This window comes from Purpureocillium takamizusanense, chromosome 6 (assembly GCF_022605165.1).
Source record: "Purpureocillium takamizusanense chromosome 6, complete sequence".
Lineage (NCBI taxonomy): Eukaryota > Fungi > Ascomycota > Sordariomycetes > Hypocreales > Ophiocordycipitaceae > Purpureocillium > Purpureocillium takamizusanense.
This window is the reverse complement of record NC_063073.1, coordinates 555369-571218: the sequence shown is the minus strand read 5'-3', so window position 1 is coordinate 571218 and position 15850 is coordinate 555369. Positions and strand designations below refer to the sequence as shown.

The 15850-nt window shown below is 60.0% G+C and overlaps 3 protein-coding genes across 3 annotated transcripts; all 3 read right to left on the bottom strand.

Moving 5' to 3' along the window:
• Nucleotides 1-1946: 1946 nt before the first annotated feature.
• JDV02_010862 (uncharacterized protein) lies at nt 1947-2856 on the bottom strand. Its single transcript, XM_047992603.1, has one exon. It carries the CDS (start codon nt 2757-2759, stop codon nt 2190-2192), a length of 570 nt encoding a protein of 189 aa, XP_047844053.1. The 5' UTR covers nt 2760-2856; the 3' UTR covers nt 1947-2189.
• A 562-nt stretch (nt 2857-3418) lies between these two features.
• JDV02_006646 (uncharacterized protein) lies at nt 3419-8145 on the bottom strand. The gene is made up of 4 exons (XM_047988061.1): nt 7038-8145; nt 6587-6910; nt 5325-6509; nt 3419-5264 (listed from the first exon to the last, which is right to left on the bottom strand). Exons 3-4 carry the CDS (start codon nt 5685-5687, stop codon nt 3822-3824), a joined length of 1806 nt encoding a protein of 601 aa, XP_047844052.1. The 5' UTR covers nt 5688-6509; nt 6587-6910; nt 7038-8145; the 3' UTR covers nt 3419-3821.
• A 1292-nt stretch (nt 8146-9437) lies between these two features.
• Nucleotides 9438-11954, bottom strand: JDV02_006645 (uncharacterized protein). The gene has a single exon (XM_047988060.1). The coding sequence runs from the start codon at nt 11467-11469 to the stop codon at nt 10150-10152; it is 1320 nt and encodes a 439-aa protein (XP_047844051.1). The 5' UTR covers nt 11470-11954; the 3' UTR covers nt 9438-10149.
• Between the last annotated feature and the right edge of the window lie 3896 nt (nt 11955-15850).

The window sequence follows — 15850 nt, the reverse complement described above, 5'->3', positions numbered from 1 at the left end:
GACGACATCGTGCCGAGAGTCTCTCGACTACTCGTGGCTACCTCCTCAGCCTCCTCCACGCGTGGCATATGAATATGGACCCCTCGCCGTCAGGTTGAGCGCATTCTACCTACAACGCTACGGAGCCCCATGTCCGGCTATGAGCTCGTCTTGGGAGATGTCGACAATCTCGCCAAGCAACGGGTTCGTGTCCATTCCGGCCCGGGAAACGTGCTCTGGGACAAGGGTAGTCCATCGTTCTGCTGCAGCTCTTTTCGCCCGCGTCTTCCTCATCGCAGGCCTTCATCCATTCAAGGAACAGACCGTTCGGGATCGGGCCTATGCGAACATAAGTACTTGGGCCCATCCGTGGCACCAGTGGCGGTCAAAAGAATGGCACGCCTTCAGCCTTCCCGCGTGGTGAGAAAGTATCCAGGCAAAATGGACGGTGACTGCCGTTAGCATACTACCCCCTGACTTCTAGTTTGACGACTTAGAAGTCAAAGCGTTCCTTTCCGCAGCAACAGACGCTGGACTAAGCCGCGCGCTGGCTGTACAAGTCAAACAGGCGGCGACAGTCGATCTATCTACCCACGCAAGAGGCATTCAATATTATCAACGACGCAGGCCATACAGCCCGCTGATCGCCACATACATACAAGGGGTATAGGGATGTGCTGCGAGACACTCGGAGCCGGGAGAGGCTTGGTAAGGAAGGAGACTGCCGTTCCTTGTAGAGTAGGCAGCGTGCCGCGCAATCTGCAATCGAAGCCGAGCTGGGAGACGGAAGAGCCGAGTGCCGCCTACAGCAGCACACCTCGAAGGCACAAAATCACCCCTGCGGTGCCGGAAAGCAGTACTGTCGAGGCAACAGGCGCGGATGAATCGCCGAAGCCCTATCACGCCGGACAGCGGGCCCCTCACCCAGCAAGGCGAAGAAAGCTCTTCATATAACGCGGCATACCACTACTTTTGTAGGAAAAAAGCCCGATCTGCATGGGGACCCTTTATACCGATCCGCTACTTGCCTGGTTGCCTTTCCCTTTGCAATGCGTCTACACGCTTAGGGGGCAGGTAGCGGGCAAAAGAAGCCACGAGATCTAGGACACGGGAAAACGGCTTGTTCTTACAACAGGGTGAAGTGGGAGGATCACGTGCGCGACATCGTCGACTTCGTCAAGGGCATGCGGGCCGGTGAGAGAATGAGTAACTTTCTCGGCGACGCGATGCTCCACGTCATCGCGCAGGGCATCAGTACGTCAGAAGGGGGAGGGGGTGACATGGGCCTGATCCCCTCAGAGGTGCTCCGTATGTGCCCTGACAGCCATGAGATGCCCTTTATCGATCCCCGACTATATACGGATGCCAAATCTCCTCCCCCTTAGACAGAGCCCATCTCAGCCTCCCACGACAGAGTGCACCGTGTGCGATTTAGGCGCGTTCCGCCTCTCGGTCCCAATGCCCCCGTGCACCGGGACCGACCAGTCGTGAGAACTATCCGCGCCTCGACCCTGACATCACAGGAGAGGACGGCGACGGGGCGGCCACGGCCACAGTGTCCCTTTGCCAAAAAGAGACGCCCTTCATGGTGGGACAAGCAGCGGCCCTGGACAGCGATCACGGTCACTATCACGGTCACTATCACGGTCCCTATCACGGTCCCTATCACGGTCACGGTCGCGACCAGGATGAGACAGAAGAAAGGGCAAGGATACATTGAGGTCGAATAGCGAGTGGGCAGCGGCCCGGGTCCGCGATAAGAACCCCGGTAAACGGGGCCGGTGGCGGGCGGCGTTTTCGAGCTTGTCTGTCGATGAAAGAAGTATTCGTACGAGCCTCAACAACGACAACGATAACCGCAGCAGCAGCTACTCTATTGCTATACAAACGGCGACGATAGCTTCATGTTGACACGTTTCGGACACTCAAAGGGGCCGGCAACCCGGCCCTTTCCCTTTCCAAAAAAACCGAAAACATGATGAAAATAAAAGGAGTAGTGCTATTGGTACGGCGGCCCAACGCCTCTCAAAGCTGCACCACGCCGCACGAAGCCGCCTCACGACGCCGTTAAATACCTCTCTCGCGGGCCCTGGCTAGAGACATACATAGATCTCAAGGTCCCACGATACCTGACCGCTGCCGCCAACAACGACCAACGCCGAAGCGGACAATACATAACGAAGCCAAGCCAGGCCGCACGGCCTCGAGCCTCACAGCCTTGCGGCAGGGGCCGGGGCCGGGGCCGTGGACGGCAGCCTAGCCAGACTTCCGGCCAAGGCACCACCCGGGTCGCCGCCGCCGCCACCCTCTTCAGCCCGACCGAGAGAGCCTGCGCCGCCAAAGCCCGGTCTCAGTTCGAGGAAACAAGACCCCACCGGTGACGAGCTCTTGATGATGCCGCCCGACTCGCTCGTCACAGCGCGCTCGCAGAAGAAAACCTCAGACGGGTGACGCCACGTGCGAGAGGGCATCGCGGGCGGCGGCCCTTTTTGGGCCTCACAGTCATGGGCCGCATACACCCTACAACCTCTTCTACCTACCAAAGTTAGCAACGGGCGCGGGCCGCCCGGCGCGAGCTGGAGCAACACAAGTCCCTCCATCCCTTCCCCGATGTCATGACATTGTGAGAAAAAGGCGAAAGCCCCTTCTTTTGGGCGAATTGGGCCCTGCCGGTGAAGGGGCAGACGAGGAGGGCACGGGCGCAGGCGCAACTGGCGGTGGTGGGCGCGGGCTCGAGACGGATCCGGAGCGGAAGAACACGTGGCCGAATGTAATGACATTGTAGAGAAACCACGGAAATGCGTTTTTTGAGCGAACTGGGCCTTGCTGGCGCGACGGCTGCGTTATGACGATGTGGTTCAATTGGGGGGATATCGGCGTGCATTGACTACGAAATCCACCGCGCCGGCCTCGTCCCATGCACACGCACCAAAAATGGCTGGCGCAGTCCGGGGGAGGGGCCGCGGGCGCAGAAATATGGGGACGGGTCGTGCACGTAGCAAAACATAAGGTAGTTGTGCCCCTAGCACTACTCCTCATACACAAACACAAACACGAAACAAAATGGTAGGCGCGGGCGGCATGAGGATTGATTGATTGATTTGGGCCGTGGGCCGTGAAAGAAATGGCCCCGCGAAACAGTCGTCGTGCCCATAGCATATATGGTCGTGCCAATAGCACTACGTACTTCGTACACTGGAAATAGAACTCAAGTAAAGTACATTATCCCCAAAGCGCCTTCGAATATCTACGTTGCCATGTTCTGTTGCTTTAACTAAGTAGCTCCATGAGATGGTCTTTGAAACACGACTTCTGTGCCGCAGATAGTAAGAAACATATATTGTACAGTATACGTTACAGCATGTGTAGGCAGTTGGACTCTGCCACCTTGCTCGGATGGATTCATGGACCAAACAGTGCCACGCAACGCAAGTCGCCCGCCTTCTATGCATGCATGTAGTCACGAGCGACAAAAGAACATTGTTTGACTGTATTCAAATCGTCTTGTTGTTGTGTAATATGCGTACATATTAATTCGCCTCGCCTCTTGTATGAGAGCAACAACCGCCGCGGTCGTGTACCACCCAAGCTTCCATGTCAGCCATCGCCACCTTCTCTTCCGCTCCACCACAAAGAGATAAGTAGAAATAAATAAAAGGACACCAAGGGTCCACAGAGAAGGAGACAGAACGGCGACAGAACGAAAGAGGGGAAATAGTAGCAGTAGTAGTAGTCGTAGTAGTTCACAGTTGCGAGACGCGCACGTCCGGCAAATAGAAATGTCTCGCGGGCTTCGTGACAACACCCCAACGCCTTTTTTCCAAGCGCCGCCGAAACATCTGTCAAAAGGCGAATCCCTGCTCGAGTAGCTTGTCGACGTCGCCGCCGGCTGCCGCGACAGCCTTGAGTGCGGCCTCGCTAAGGCGTCTCCGTCGGTCTTGAGCCTCCTTTTCGCGCCGGGCTTTGGTCTTGGAGCTGCCGCTCGGTGCGACGCCCGTCATCAGGAGCGATCCATCGTTAGGCGTGAAATTGACGAAGCCGACGCCGCCGCCGCCGCCACCACCACCGCCGCCGCCAAGATCATCCCCTCCAAGTGAGATGCTTGTCGACCCCCCGCTGACGTCGCGAGACCGACGCTTGCGGACGCTACACGGCGTACCTGGCATGCTACCCGGCAATCGGCCCGAGGTGCTGCGGGTCGAGGAGACCGAGGCGCCCGAGCTGTGTCGCGAACGAGGCACGTTGGAGGGCTGGCCTGGCGACGGCGACGCAGATGGGGCGCGCTGCTTGCGCACTGGCGAGCACGACAGGTGCCTGGCCCCCGACGACTTGGCACGGGGCGGCCGGTGCGGCCGGTCGGTCGCCGGTGCCTTTGGTGGGGCCGGCGGCGGGGGCAGATGCGTCTGGCCGTTGACACTCAGCTCGTTGACGACGGTGGGCTGCCCTGGTCGAGGCTGCGGCATATGGATCATGAGACCCGCCGCGCCTGTGTCGGCCATTGGCGGCGCATACTCATATGGCATCACCATGTGTTGCGCATGACTGTGAAGGTTGACGCTCGTGTTGCGGTGATGGTTCGACATCTCCCCATTGACAGGGGCGCCCTGCGGCATCATGCCCATGTCCCACCAGCCTGGCTCCTGTCCGGTGGTGATGTACTCGCCTCCAGCTCCATTCCACTGGTCTGGTGTCATGACTTGCTGTTGATGATGCTGCCAGGCGGACGCCGACGGGACGTGGACGCCAGCGGGGTCTGGGAACTGCCCTGGTTCGCTCTTGACGCCTGGCGACTCGATGGGCGTGGTGATGCCGGACTGGCCATAGTACTGCATCGAGGATGCCGCCGGCAGTGGAGGGGGGTTGTTTTCGTTGAAAGGGTCGTCGCAGAAGCCATGTATGAACTGGGCGCTTGCCGGGTGATGCTGCTGCTGCTGCTGCTGGTTTGGGGGCGAGTGCGATGTATTGCCGTGCGTGACGGTGCGCGTGCGCCCGCGTCGTTGCTTTGGGGGCTTAAGAGGTTGAGGATGCTCCTCTGGCTCCGGCGAGCCGGTTCGCTGGGTAGGAGGCGGCTTCCTCGTCTTTCTCAAGTTGGTCGCTTTGCGAATCGTCGACGACAGCGCCTCGACAAATTTCTTGGGCTTGCGGACCGCCGCCGTGTTGGGCGGCGTGGGCGACGCGGGATCCGACACGGCAGAAGAGCCCTTTTGCGGCGAGTGCAGCGAGATGCTCTCGAGTCGGGTGAGATCCGTCTCCGACATGGAGCCGCGGCCGAGGTATTCGAATTGCTGGGACAGGTGAGACTCTGCGCCCATGGCGAGGTCCTTGGGGTCAATCTCGTGGCTTACAGACGAGGCGGCCGGGCCCATGTGAGAGCTGTTGGAGAGAAAGTCCAGCTCGTCCGAGGTCGACACGCCCGATGAGCCGGTGCTCTCAGTCATGTGGTTTTGAGGAAGGTGAGCCTCGCCAGTGAGGAAGACGGACTCGGGCCCGCCGCCCATGGCCGCGCTTATGGCATGGGCATGGAAGGCATCGCTGGCGCTCGTCGTGACCGGGCCTTCGTGATCCAAGTCGACAAACTGGCCGAAGAAGTCGCTCTGCATGTCGGCGGCCCCTTCCAGGTCCTGCCAGTAGAAGCCAGAGTCCCTGTTGCTGCCATTGCCGCTGTTTTCGACGGCGTCCGGCCGGTAGGGCATCGTCCACGAGGCCATCCCGTGGTATCGGGGTTGGCGCAGGGGTCTGGTGTCTGTTCACCCGCTCGAGGCGCCCGTATAAGTCGAGAGGCCCAGGGAAGCTTCAGACCATGCAGGCGAACGGTCGCGTTGATCAACGCAGAGTCGCAACGGAACAGGCCAGATAGGAAGTGACAGGACAGGACACGACAGGACAGCGCTGGCGCTCACTGATGAAAGGCACTGAAGCAGACGGCGGGATGGGAGAGATGGATTAAGAGAGGGTGGCAAAGGAAAAAGGTCAGCGAGTGAGTGAGTGAGTGAGGGAAGGGCCCGTCATAGTCGACGAGATGTGGATGCAACAAAAACCTTGGGCCGGGCATATAACAAGCAGGCAGGGGCTCGGGGCCGTGGGAATAAGGTACCCCATCCAGGCCCGTACATAGCAACGGGACAGCAGGCAACGGGCAACCAGCAACGGGTGCATATGACCCGCTCGTTGGGACAATGTGTGTGTGTGTGTGTGTGTGTGTGTGTGTGTTATTCGGCGGACGAGGGTGAAGGAATGCACGGGGTTACCCATGCCCACACATTCCATCGAGCAAGCCTCTGCCGTCTCTGGCCATTATGCCAACCGACCCTCGGCGGCGACCGGTCGACCCACTTGCGGGGGCCAGCCCGCGCAATCAGACAAGCCGACAGCTTCGAGCATCTCGTCCCGGATGCAAAGTGGCAAGGGGAGACGAGACGGGCCATGGGGGAGGAGGGGCGGAAGGCAGCAGGTGCGGGATGGCAAGAGGTGAAGAGCGTACGGATGGAGTATGGCGCGATCTCTGGGGATGTGTGCCGGAGTGGGTAACCCTGCGAAAGCGTAAGTACGTAGTTAGTGGGTTGCATACAAGAGGAAACGGGAGGGCAAAAAAGGACTGGAGCCAAACCTTAACAGCCCAACCGCCGCGTTGGTCAAGCTCAAGCCTCTCGTCTTCGCCAGCCCGCCCTGTCCATCATGATGAATGTCTTTGCCAGCCAGTCCGTCGGGCAGTGAGTGGGCCGGGCCGGGCCAGGCAAGGAAAGGTAGGTAGGTAAGGTAGGTTGGTGCCTTGCAGAATGCTGCGCCGTACCGTGCCTTGCGCCGCCTTGTTGCTTGCCCCGGCAAAAAATAGCCATGAAACGGACGACATGTCGATGCGTCGTCGTGTGGGTTGCGGCTCCGTGGGCTCCTCGGAGTTCCAACAGCCTTGTTAGGCAGTTGACAGGAGCCTCTGCAAGTCAGTCGGTTGTTGGTCTCAGACGAACCAGCGCCGCGCGCACCCGCCCTCTCCACTTCCCGCTACGGGCGGTCGATCCCATCCCTTTGGCAGGTGAGCTTGTTGGTGGAGGGCAACAAACCTTTGCGCTTTGCCATCCATCATCGATCCACTCCTGACAGCCATGAGCCTATGGCCGCTGATGCTGGGCGCTTTGCCAACGGCAACCCCAACAGCTCTGTATCACGCATACTGCTGTCTTTTCCAGACCCTGATATGATGCATCGCCTGCGTGACGACGCTGGCGGCCACTGTCGTGCGACCCAATGGTCGCGCTGACGATGCGAAGCTCGCTGTGGTGTAAGCGTGGAGTGGTGCCCGCGCCAACGGCGGCGGTTGGCCGTGGCGTCGCCGTCAAGCGCAGACTTGCTGCTCGTCCCGTATCTTGCCCAACAACACCACCGCCTCATCGCCGACCCCAAGGGCCTCGAGACGCTCAATGCACAGACACAGCCGCGTAGCGTAGGCAGGCCTGCAGGTTGTTTCCTGTTCCTGAAATCTGAACCTGCAAAGGTCCACATGTTTCACCCGAAGAATGTCGATTGCCAAGTCAACGGGGAATGACCATGCCCCACGAGCCGGGGAACAAAGGGCGGACGCAGCGCCAGCAACATCGTCATTTGATGCATTGATATCCTGGGCCCAGTTGGCGCGTGATTGGCGACCTCGATCGGCGGCGCATCTCGTGGCGACTTTGTCTCTCTCCTTGTCGATTGACGCCCCTCCCCGAATGTGCCAAATTTTTCCGTCGAGACAAGTGCGCTGCTTCCTCGTGCCTTTGCTTATTACTGCCTTTGGCCGCGTCGCCGCGTGCCGTTGACGATCGACGGGGGCCTCCCGTCCTTGTTGTCGTTGGCGTCGATGCAGTGAGTGAGTGGCAGCCTCGACAACCTGCCTCGCCCGGAGAAGGGTGTTCTGCGCCCGTGTTTGCGTGTTGCGAAGACGACTCGCTCGTCGGTTGATTCTGCCCTGTTGGTGTGGCGGCGGGAGGCGACAAGTCTAGGCCTCGACGAGCTTGGAGGGCGGAGGGCCGGATGGGATGGCAAGCCGAATAGATGGTACCTCGCAGGAAGAGGGGGTTTCAGCGCAAGGCACAATCGCGATAGGCGCCGGTGTGCTGCAAAGCAAGGCAACGGTCGGGGTCGATTCGAGGGTGAGACGAGCGCAAGGGGCGGCGGCGGAGCGACACGCGGGGCGACCGAGGCGTTGTCCCACGCAGCTGCCTCAGGTACAGGCGAGACTACACGTTACATACGAAGTTTACAGTATACCTCTACTTCAACTTCCATCGCGCCTGCCTTGACTGCGGGCTGCACGTTCGAATGGAAGGAACAGCCTTGCTTGCCACAGTAATAAACGGTCAAGGTAGGTAACTTCCTGCCTGCTTTGATTTATCATTAGTAGGTACGTAGGTCCGTGGTACGTACGGCCACGTAGGGGCGCAAACGCGTCTTTGGTCGGGCAACGCATCGTATCGTGTACCTTGCAGCCTGCCTGCCCGCTTCATCTATCTGTTCGGGCCGCCTCACGCAAGGGGGCCAGGGCAATCATCAGCAGATGCAACGCGACGGGCGTGTCCCTGTCAGCTCCCCTCCTCCGTCCGTAGTACCGTACGTACCACCTTCAAATCTACGTACAGTCTATGTACAGGGGCCGCCAACGACGAGCGCATACAAAAAGGGACGAACGATGCACCCTCATCATGCGCATCGTCATGCATAACCGACCTGCACGGCGCACCACGTTCAGTCGCACCGTCGTGGTATAACCCCTGGGAGCCACATGGGAACCTGCCCTGGCCCCCATGCATCATTCCGTAGTCCTGGGGACCTATCGCTCGCCGCCGCCGCCGCCGCCGCCGCCATCCATCGTCTCATGACTCTCCATCGACTCGTCTGCTTCGACGTTGCGCTGGCAAGGTCGGGAAGAAAGACGTGTAGGAAGGGCCGCCGCCACCACCACAGCCACCAGTCTGTCGTCGTCGTCTCAAACATGACACCCGCCGCCGCCGTTGCCGCCGCCGCCCCAGCCCTTCTTATGTACATCAGCGATTCTGATTCGACTTGTGTATGTGTGTATCTGTGCGCCCAGACCGCCCAGACGGCCAAGCCTGAGCCAAAATTCAACTCGTACGACCGTTACCCGCCGTTAACCAACTACTGGGCACAAAAGTAACGTACATACTTCGTACTTTGCAGTCACTTTGCGACTGACTGATTTGCTGCGCGCGTCCACCGCCACACGGGGGCTGCTGCTGCTGCCGATGCGGCGGCGGCGGCGGCGGCGGCGGCGGCGGCGGCGGCGGCACAATGGAACAGGCCACAGCTCGTCAAACAAACTCGAACGACGAAGTAAATCACTTGAACGCTTGTGTAACGAACGCTGGCTTGCCCGGAAAGCCCCCGGTGAGCTAGCCCCCCAGTCGCCAACGACTCAACGACTCGACCCCCGCGCGACCCTCCCCAGCGGCCCACAGCGCGACCAACCAACTCCAGGGTCATGAAGGAGGGAGGGAGCAGACACCGATACGCCCGACCCAACGAACAGCCATGCAAACAGGGACAGATTGGCACCATTCGCAACGGACATCTTGTTCATCGGATGTCACGGGTTTCTTCAAACGCCGCCGCTTCTGGAAAGGCCGGCGAGGAAGTGTGGAGCTCGCTTCTGCGTCACCGCGCTGAGAATCAAACACTTCTTGTGGTTCCGCCCGAGTCCACCCTCTGCCAGTCTTGTGGCTAAATGTACACGTACATACAACAAACAATGCCCTCCCTAGGCCAAACACGTCATGGCATCGTCCAAGTTGGTCATCTCTCCTCGCCCTGACAAGTCCCCGCCCGCCCCCTTGAGCCCAGGGCCGCAACGGGAAGGGCGACCACGTCCCGACCCGCGGATGCCGTGCGGCCATCCCAATCCGGAGTCTCCGTCGTGCGAAGACAAGTACGACGACGGCACGGTCTCGAGCCAGAATATCCTCTGTGAGTCCGGTCCGGCCGTAAGTACTCGACGACGGCGACAAAGGAAGCCGGATCCATCCAGAATACCAAACGCCGGGTATAGTGATCTCAAGTGCAAGGCACAATGCTAAAAAACGGGAAAAGACAAGGAGGCCCGGCCATGCGCCCGCAAGGAAAGGACCAAGAATTGGGGCCTGATGCGTCCCGATGCTGTACAGAGTTTTGGTAATGTGCTTAGCGAATACCGTCGTAATCCAAGCGAGGCTCTGCGCTTTCCTTGTCCACTGCAAGAGCCGGCCCCCCTTGGTTAAGATAGGGCACGGGCACGTCGGGGCAGTCCATGAACGAGGTGGGAATCAAGGATGAGGCCCGTGACCTGACCTCTTGCTTCCGTTGCCGTCTCCTCCGCATCCGCGCCGTCTTCTGCACAACGACAGAGCATTGCATGGCTGCCTCTGACGATCTCTTGAAACGCAGAACACCATTGCTTTGTATCAGCCTAGACGGTCCTGCGAGCGACGAGCCGCAATCGTTCAGCCACGACAGCTCATCCGCGCCGTCACAAAACCCTTCGTCTGCTTCAGGCTCAGGTACAGTAGCGCTGTCTTTCGAGAGGGCCTCGATTGGGGGATGGTCTCGCCAGGTGCCGGGCAGTGGGCGCATGACAAGCGCCTCGAGGGATCTGGTGGGTTTCCGTGATGGGAGCGTAGGTTCAATGGGCTCGAGCGGCTCGGTAGCATTCGTGGTGCTGTAAGGGTGAGGATGTCTCACGCCCTCCGTCCGATAATACAACTCCTCTGTCGCAGGGATAGTAGAACGAGCAGCCCGGCGTGGTGGAAGAAGAGTCTCGATGGGGTCGAGAGCATCGATGGTCTCGTCTTTAGTTGTCCCAACTGGGGGCAAGGAGTCTGGCTCAATCGACTTCATGGCGAGATCCGAAATTGATCGTGACAAGAGTGGAAGAGCCTCGACAGGCTCAGGCATCTTAGCAGTAACATCCGGTCCTCGTCTGGCGGAGGATGGCACCTGGCGGCGAGACAACATCCGTCGACGCCTCATCATCTCGACACTGCGAGGCAACGGCAACCGGAGGGGCTCAAGGTCGTCTGCTTCTACGGGGTCAATTTCCATGGCCGAGTCGTCATAGCGCGCCGGCTCGTGGCCTTGCATGCTGTCCTCCGTGAGAGACGCCGCCATCAATGTCGTGGGCATTCGCTCTGACGAGTCATGGTCCTGGTCTCGGCGGGCCATCAAAGTTTGCTGACTTAGTTTTCGAGCGAGGGACTCAATGGGCTGTTGAGACGCCATCAAGGGAGCGGAGCCGTCGTTGCGGTAGGGATGCTGGTGCCGGACATGGTTCCGCCGACGGCGTACGCGGAGAGGCGTCGGGGTCATGGGCCTCGACGCAGCAGATTCCAACTCGGACGCTGTCATCGGCGGCGGAGGCACCTCGTCGACGGGGACGGCATTCGGTGCCGACGGCGACATGGTGGGCTGTGGTGCTGGTGGCTCCGATATGGGAGGCTCGAAGAGCCATGAGTCTGGGACGTCCATGGTGAGGCTGGCATCGAGGGCGTGACCGGCGGCTGTTGAGTCGCACTCGCCCTCGACCTCGACTTCTCCCGGCTTCCGTGTTAGCACCGCCAGCGGGCCCCGAGGAGACAGAAGCCCATCAGTCTAGTGCGAGTCTGATGCAGCCGTGATCGGGAGCGTGACTTCAAGATCAGCGGCGGCAGCTGCTACGGGAAGGAGTCTGTTGACCGCAATCGATGAGCCGTGAGCGATGTCCCCGGTATCGTGGGCGGTGTGCTGCGGTATTGTGCTGTGCTGTGCTGTGCCGTGCTGTGATGTGCCGTGCTGGAGGTGGTGATGATGAAAGAAAGAGTGCATGAACGAAACGCACCTTGAGCCGATCCGAGAAGACGGGCACGGCACAGTGGGAAGGGGAAGGAGGAGAAGCGAGACAGAAGGGCTGGGCCTAGGGTCTCGGAGGCGGGCGGGCAGCCAGTAATGAAGGCATACTGTACACGGCGCTAGGCCAGGAAACGGGGCGGTGCGTGGCGTGGGCGCCGCATTTTCCCAGCGGTCCGGCTAGCGTTTCCAGGTTACCAGAGGAGGGGGCGCTAGCGACCCCAGTGGCCCACGCCTGCAGGAGCGCCTTCAATCTCTGGCCTCGGGGCGGGCGGCCGGGCTCTCTCGCTCGGGGACAGGCGAGACAGGGCAAGGTTCCATTCTGGCGGCGGTGGCCGGCGGGCCTCCCAGTGGCCCAGCAGTCCGGCACGGGACCGGGAGCGTTACCTGGACGCCTGGTAGTCCCACCGCCGGGGATGAGGTACCCGTAGGCGCAAGAAGGGTAATACTACTGCCTAAGTCCACTGCACCATGGTACCTCGGCCAGCCCAGCCCGGCCTGCTGGGGAAAGGTGGGAGGATGAACCCATGGATGGAAAGATACCTAAGGTAGGTGGGGCGGGGGCAGCAGCGGCAGCAGCAGCAGCAGCTGGGGGGTGAGTGGAAGAGCACCTCACGCACTGGCCTTCCGGGACAGTCTTGGGGGCGTGTGGCCCAGCGGCCAGTGAGGCGGCCCCCCCAGGCTGGAAAGCGTTCGTCGTGCGGGCGCATGAGCCACTCGAGGGTTGAGATCGAGGTCGACGCGGGCTCCTGGTTTGCTACCGACGACTCGGAGCGCCGAGGCCATTTCATCTCATCTGGGTCATACACTGTGTGTGTGCGTGCATTGGCCCGGCATGTCATGCCGTGTCGTGTCATGTCGTGTCGTGTCGTGTCGTGTCGTGTCGTGGTGGTGGTGGTGGTGGTGGTGGTGGTGGTGGTCATGTCACGATGCCCGGATGCAATGGCAATGGCTGTCGGCTGAACGGCCGCAACCGGCGCAGGGACCACCGTCATTACAGCAAGCCCACGATGCGCCCGGCAGCTGTGAGAGAGGAGTCGTTGTATGTACGTGGAACAGTAGGTACTGTACCACAGGGACGAGGGTCTGTCTCCTGGAGCGTCGCGGTGTGTTCCGCCTGGTGTATGGCACGCACTGTAGCGTAGCCCCCGTGTGCGTACCCTGTTACGGTGCTGTTGTACAACACAGGGTGCTCACTCAGGAGAGGCCAGGTATTTAGCCACCTTGGGACGGCATAGACGCGAGGGATACCAGACAAATATCCGGCCTCGGTGAGCCGCAGAGAGGCATAGATACTACGACCTCCCTCGCGAAATGAACGGCGCGGGGGAGCGACAGACCACTGAGACCTCTTGTTGGGGCTCAGAAAGCAGTTTCTTGCTGTTTGGAGGCGAGAGAAACATGCAGACCAGTTTCGTGCCCGTCGCAAGCCCCATCGTCTAAACGGCATCTAGAGAAACGCCTCCTTCTGCTACTCGCGACAGCCACGGCCTTGTTGGAGGCTCCTGCGGCTGACGATGCGAGCGCCGAATGAGTATCTGGTGTGCACTGACAAAAATGAGGCCGCAGCCATAGATTTGACAGGCGCTGGCGCTGCATGCGGCTTTCCCACGCGTCCACGCCTCGTTGGTGACGACGACGACGACGACAATGATCATGATGACGATGTGCAAGATAGGAAGAAGAGCGCTGTGGTTGGCGAACAAGGGCCTCTGGTCAGGACAAAATCCTCCGCCTCGCTCCGCGAAAAGTTCAGCCGCAGGGCGTCCTCAACCGCGCGTGTCGTTGGATGGGCGAGACATGCCTTTTCCGTTTTCCTTTTCTTTCTTTAGTCCGACTTCCGCCCCTTCTGCGCGTCGCGGCTCTCCGTCACCGGCGGGCCGGTCGAACGGGGCTCATCAATTGCCTTTCCTGGCGACGAGGCATTGCTTATTACTACATCGACCATGGATGTCGCAGCTATGCCCCTGGTCTCTTTGGCCGGCAAGGGGACAGCACTTTAGGCTCTTTGGTTCGCTCCGCCGAATGGGGAACTGACGCGCCGCGATACTGCCTGTGTTACCTTACTTTGCTTACCTTGTTAATCTACTTCGCAGCGCTATGCACTGCCGGTCTACAAAGTCGGTTCGTGCCTACAAGACGAAGATGACGAAGCGAGCGAACGAAGCCGTTTAGGCAAAACGACTGGGGAAAAAAAAAACCATCCGCTAGCGCGCGTTCGGGTTCCTCGTCACCTATCACAAATGGACCATGCGTCTGGTGGCTGTTTTCCCTGGCTGTCGAACGCTGGTGACCATTTGCTGTAAATAACGACGTGTGTGGACGGGGCCTCCGGGTGGCCGCTGTGGCTGCAAGCCCCCTCGCCGCCAATGACACCGTCGGCGCGCACGTGCCAGGCTGCAGAAGCCTCCATCCTCGTCCTTCCCGGCAGTGCGGGCAGGCGGGCGGGCGTGCGGGCGTGCGGGCGTGTGAAAATCGAAGGTAGGGATCGAATGCGTAGGTAGTCAGTGGCATGTGTTCTTGGCGTTGTGAGGCGCGAGCGAGAGCCAAGAGGCGCTCTCGGCACTTGAAGCGTGAGATGATGCTCACCTCAATGCCCACACTGCTGGTGTGGAGGTGCTGGAGCTGCTGCTGCTGCTGCCGCTGCCTCTGCCGGGATGAGCGGGCAGCATTGGAACGGACGCAAAACCTCCTGCAGTGCTGAGGTGCGAGCACATACCTCGGTATCTAGGTACCCTAGGTAAGTACCTCTCACCCATATAGACGAATGTATCTTTCAGACAACTCCCCTAGGTGCATGTACACAAAATTGACACGGTACTGCGTGGTACGTGGCAGGTGCATCATATCATGTCTGTCCGCCCAACTGCCTCAGCCCAGCACGGCCTTAGTAGTAGCCCAGCCAGCTCAGCCCAGCCCAACCCAGCCCAACCCAACAACAGCGGACAGACGCACAGCAAGCAGACGGGCGTCCCGGCTTGTGACGACCCGCGTCCGCGTTGGCGGTACTCGACAGACAGACGAGTCCCAACAGCGTGGTTATCCACCATGAGCAACCGCACACCACCACACCACACCCTCTGCTGCGTGAGTGGTTCAAAATCGACACCCGCAAAAAAAAAAAAAATTTCAAGGCGCTTGGTACGGGCACTGCTACTGTACTGCTGACTTGATGAGCACCCCGTCCGTCGTCTGCGAGGAGCGCAACGAACGGCTTTGCCCCGTCCGAATCAAGGACATATACTAAGACACCGTATATTGGACGTGGTTGAAACCACACGCTAACTACGCTACACAACCTGGGACGTAAGTTAGGTGTAATAGCAGCGTGCCCGCCTCTCTTGCGGCGGCGCCACCGATGCTGCGCAGTGGCCGATTTGATTTGAAATAATGCATCTTGCCCAGGGACCGATGAACAACGAACCCACCCAAGCAACCAAGCTACTACTGGCATGCATGCAACGGCCCTCGCTGTTCAAGATTGGTCTCGACCACACACACACACACACACACACACACACACACACACACACACACACACTACATCTATAACAGCACAGCGACCTCACACCAACAGCCGTTTTGTCTCCCGAGTGCATCGGCTCTTGATTCGTGTGTCGAACATCAAGCCGTTGAGAGAGAAAAGGACAGCACCCCTCAACCGATCGCCAACTGCCACACGCCCCTTTCCTTCCCCCCTCAGCGAGACTCCCTCTCTCCTCCTGTCTCTGACCTCTCCTGCTCCTCGTCTGTCCTGCCCGCCCTACATATACACTTCCCCTGCGCAGCGGTCGCGGCCGTGGGCGCCGCGAGATTGACCGACGACAGCGCCATGGCCGCATGCCGCGCCCGTCAGTCGAGGCAAACTCACCAGCCATTCACCCAGCCAGCCCGCCAGAGCCGCCGAGTGGTGCAAGCTCCCTGGACCCCCCCCCCCCCCCTGCCCCTAAACTTGGTACTAACCTCGACAGCCTTCCAGCCCCGTGGTGATGGGCGAGGCGCCCCGACACCACGGGACAGGGAC

Coding starts and splice junctions, on each gene's coding strand:
- JDV02_010862 (XM_047992603.1), bottom strand. CDS start 2,759: ATGTCATTACATTCGGCCACGTGTTCTTCCGCTCCGGATCCGTCTCGA.
- JDV02_006645 (XM_047988060.1), bottom strand. CDS start 11,469: ATGGACGTCCCAGACTCATGGCTCTTCGAGCCTCCCATATCGGAGCCA.
- JDV02_006646 (XM_047988061.1), bottom strand. CDS start 5,687: ATGGCCTCGTGGACGATGCCCTACCGGCCGGACGCCGTCGAAAACAGC. Junction 5,265..5,324: donor TGGGCCCGGCCGCCTCGTCT/GTAAGCCACGAG, acceptor CACCTGTCCCAG/CAATTCGAATACCTCGGCCG.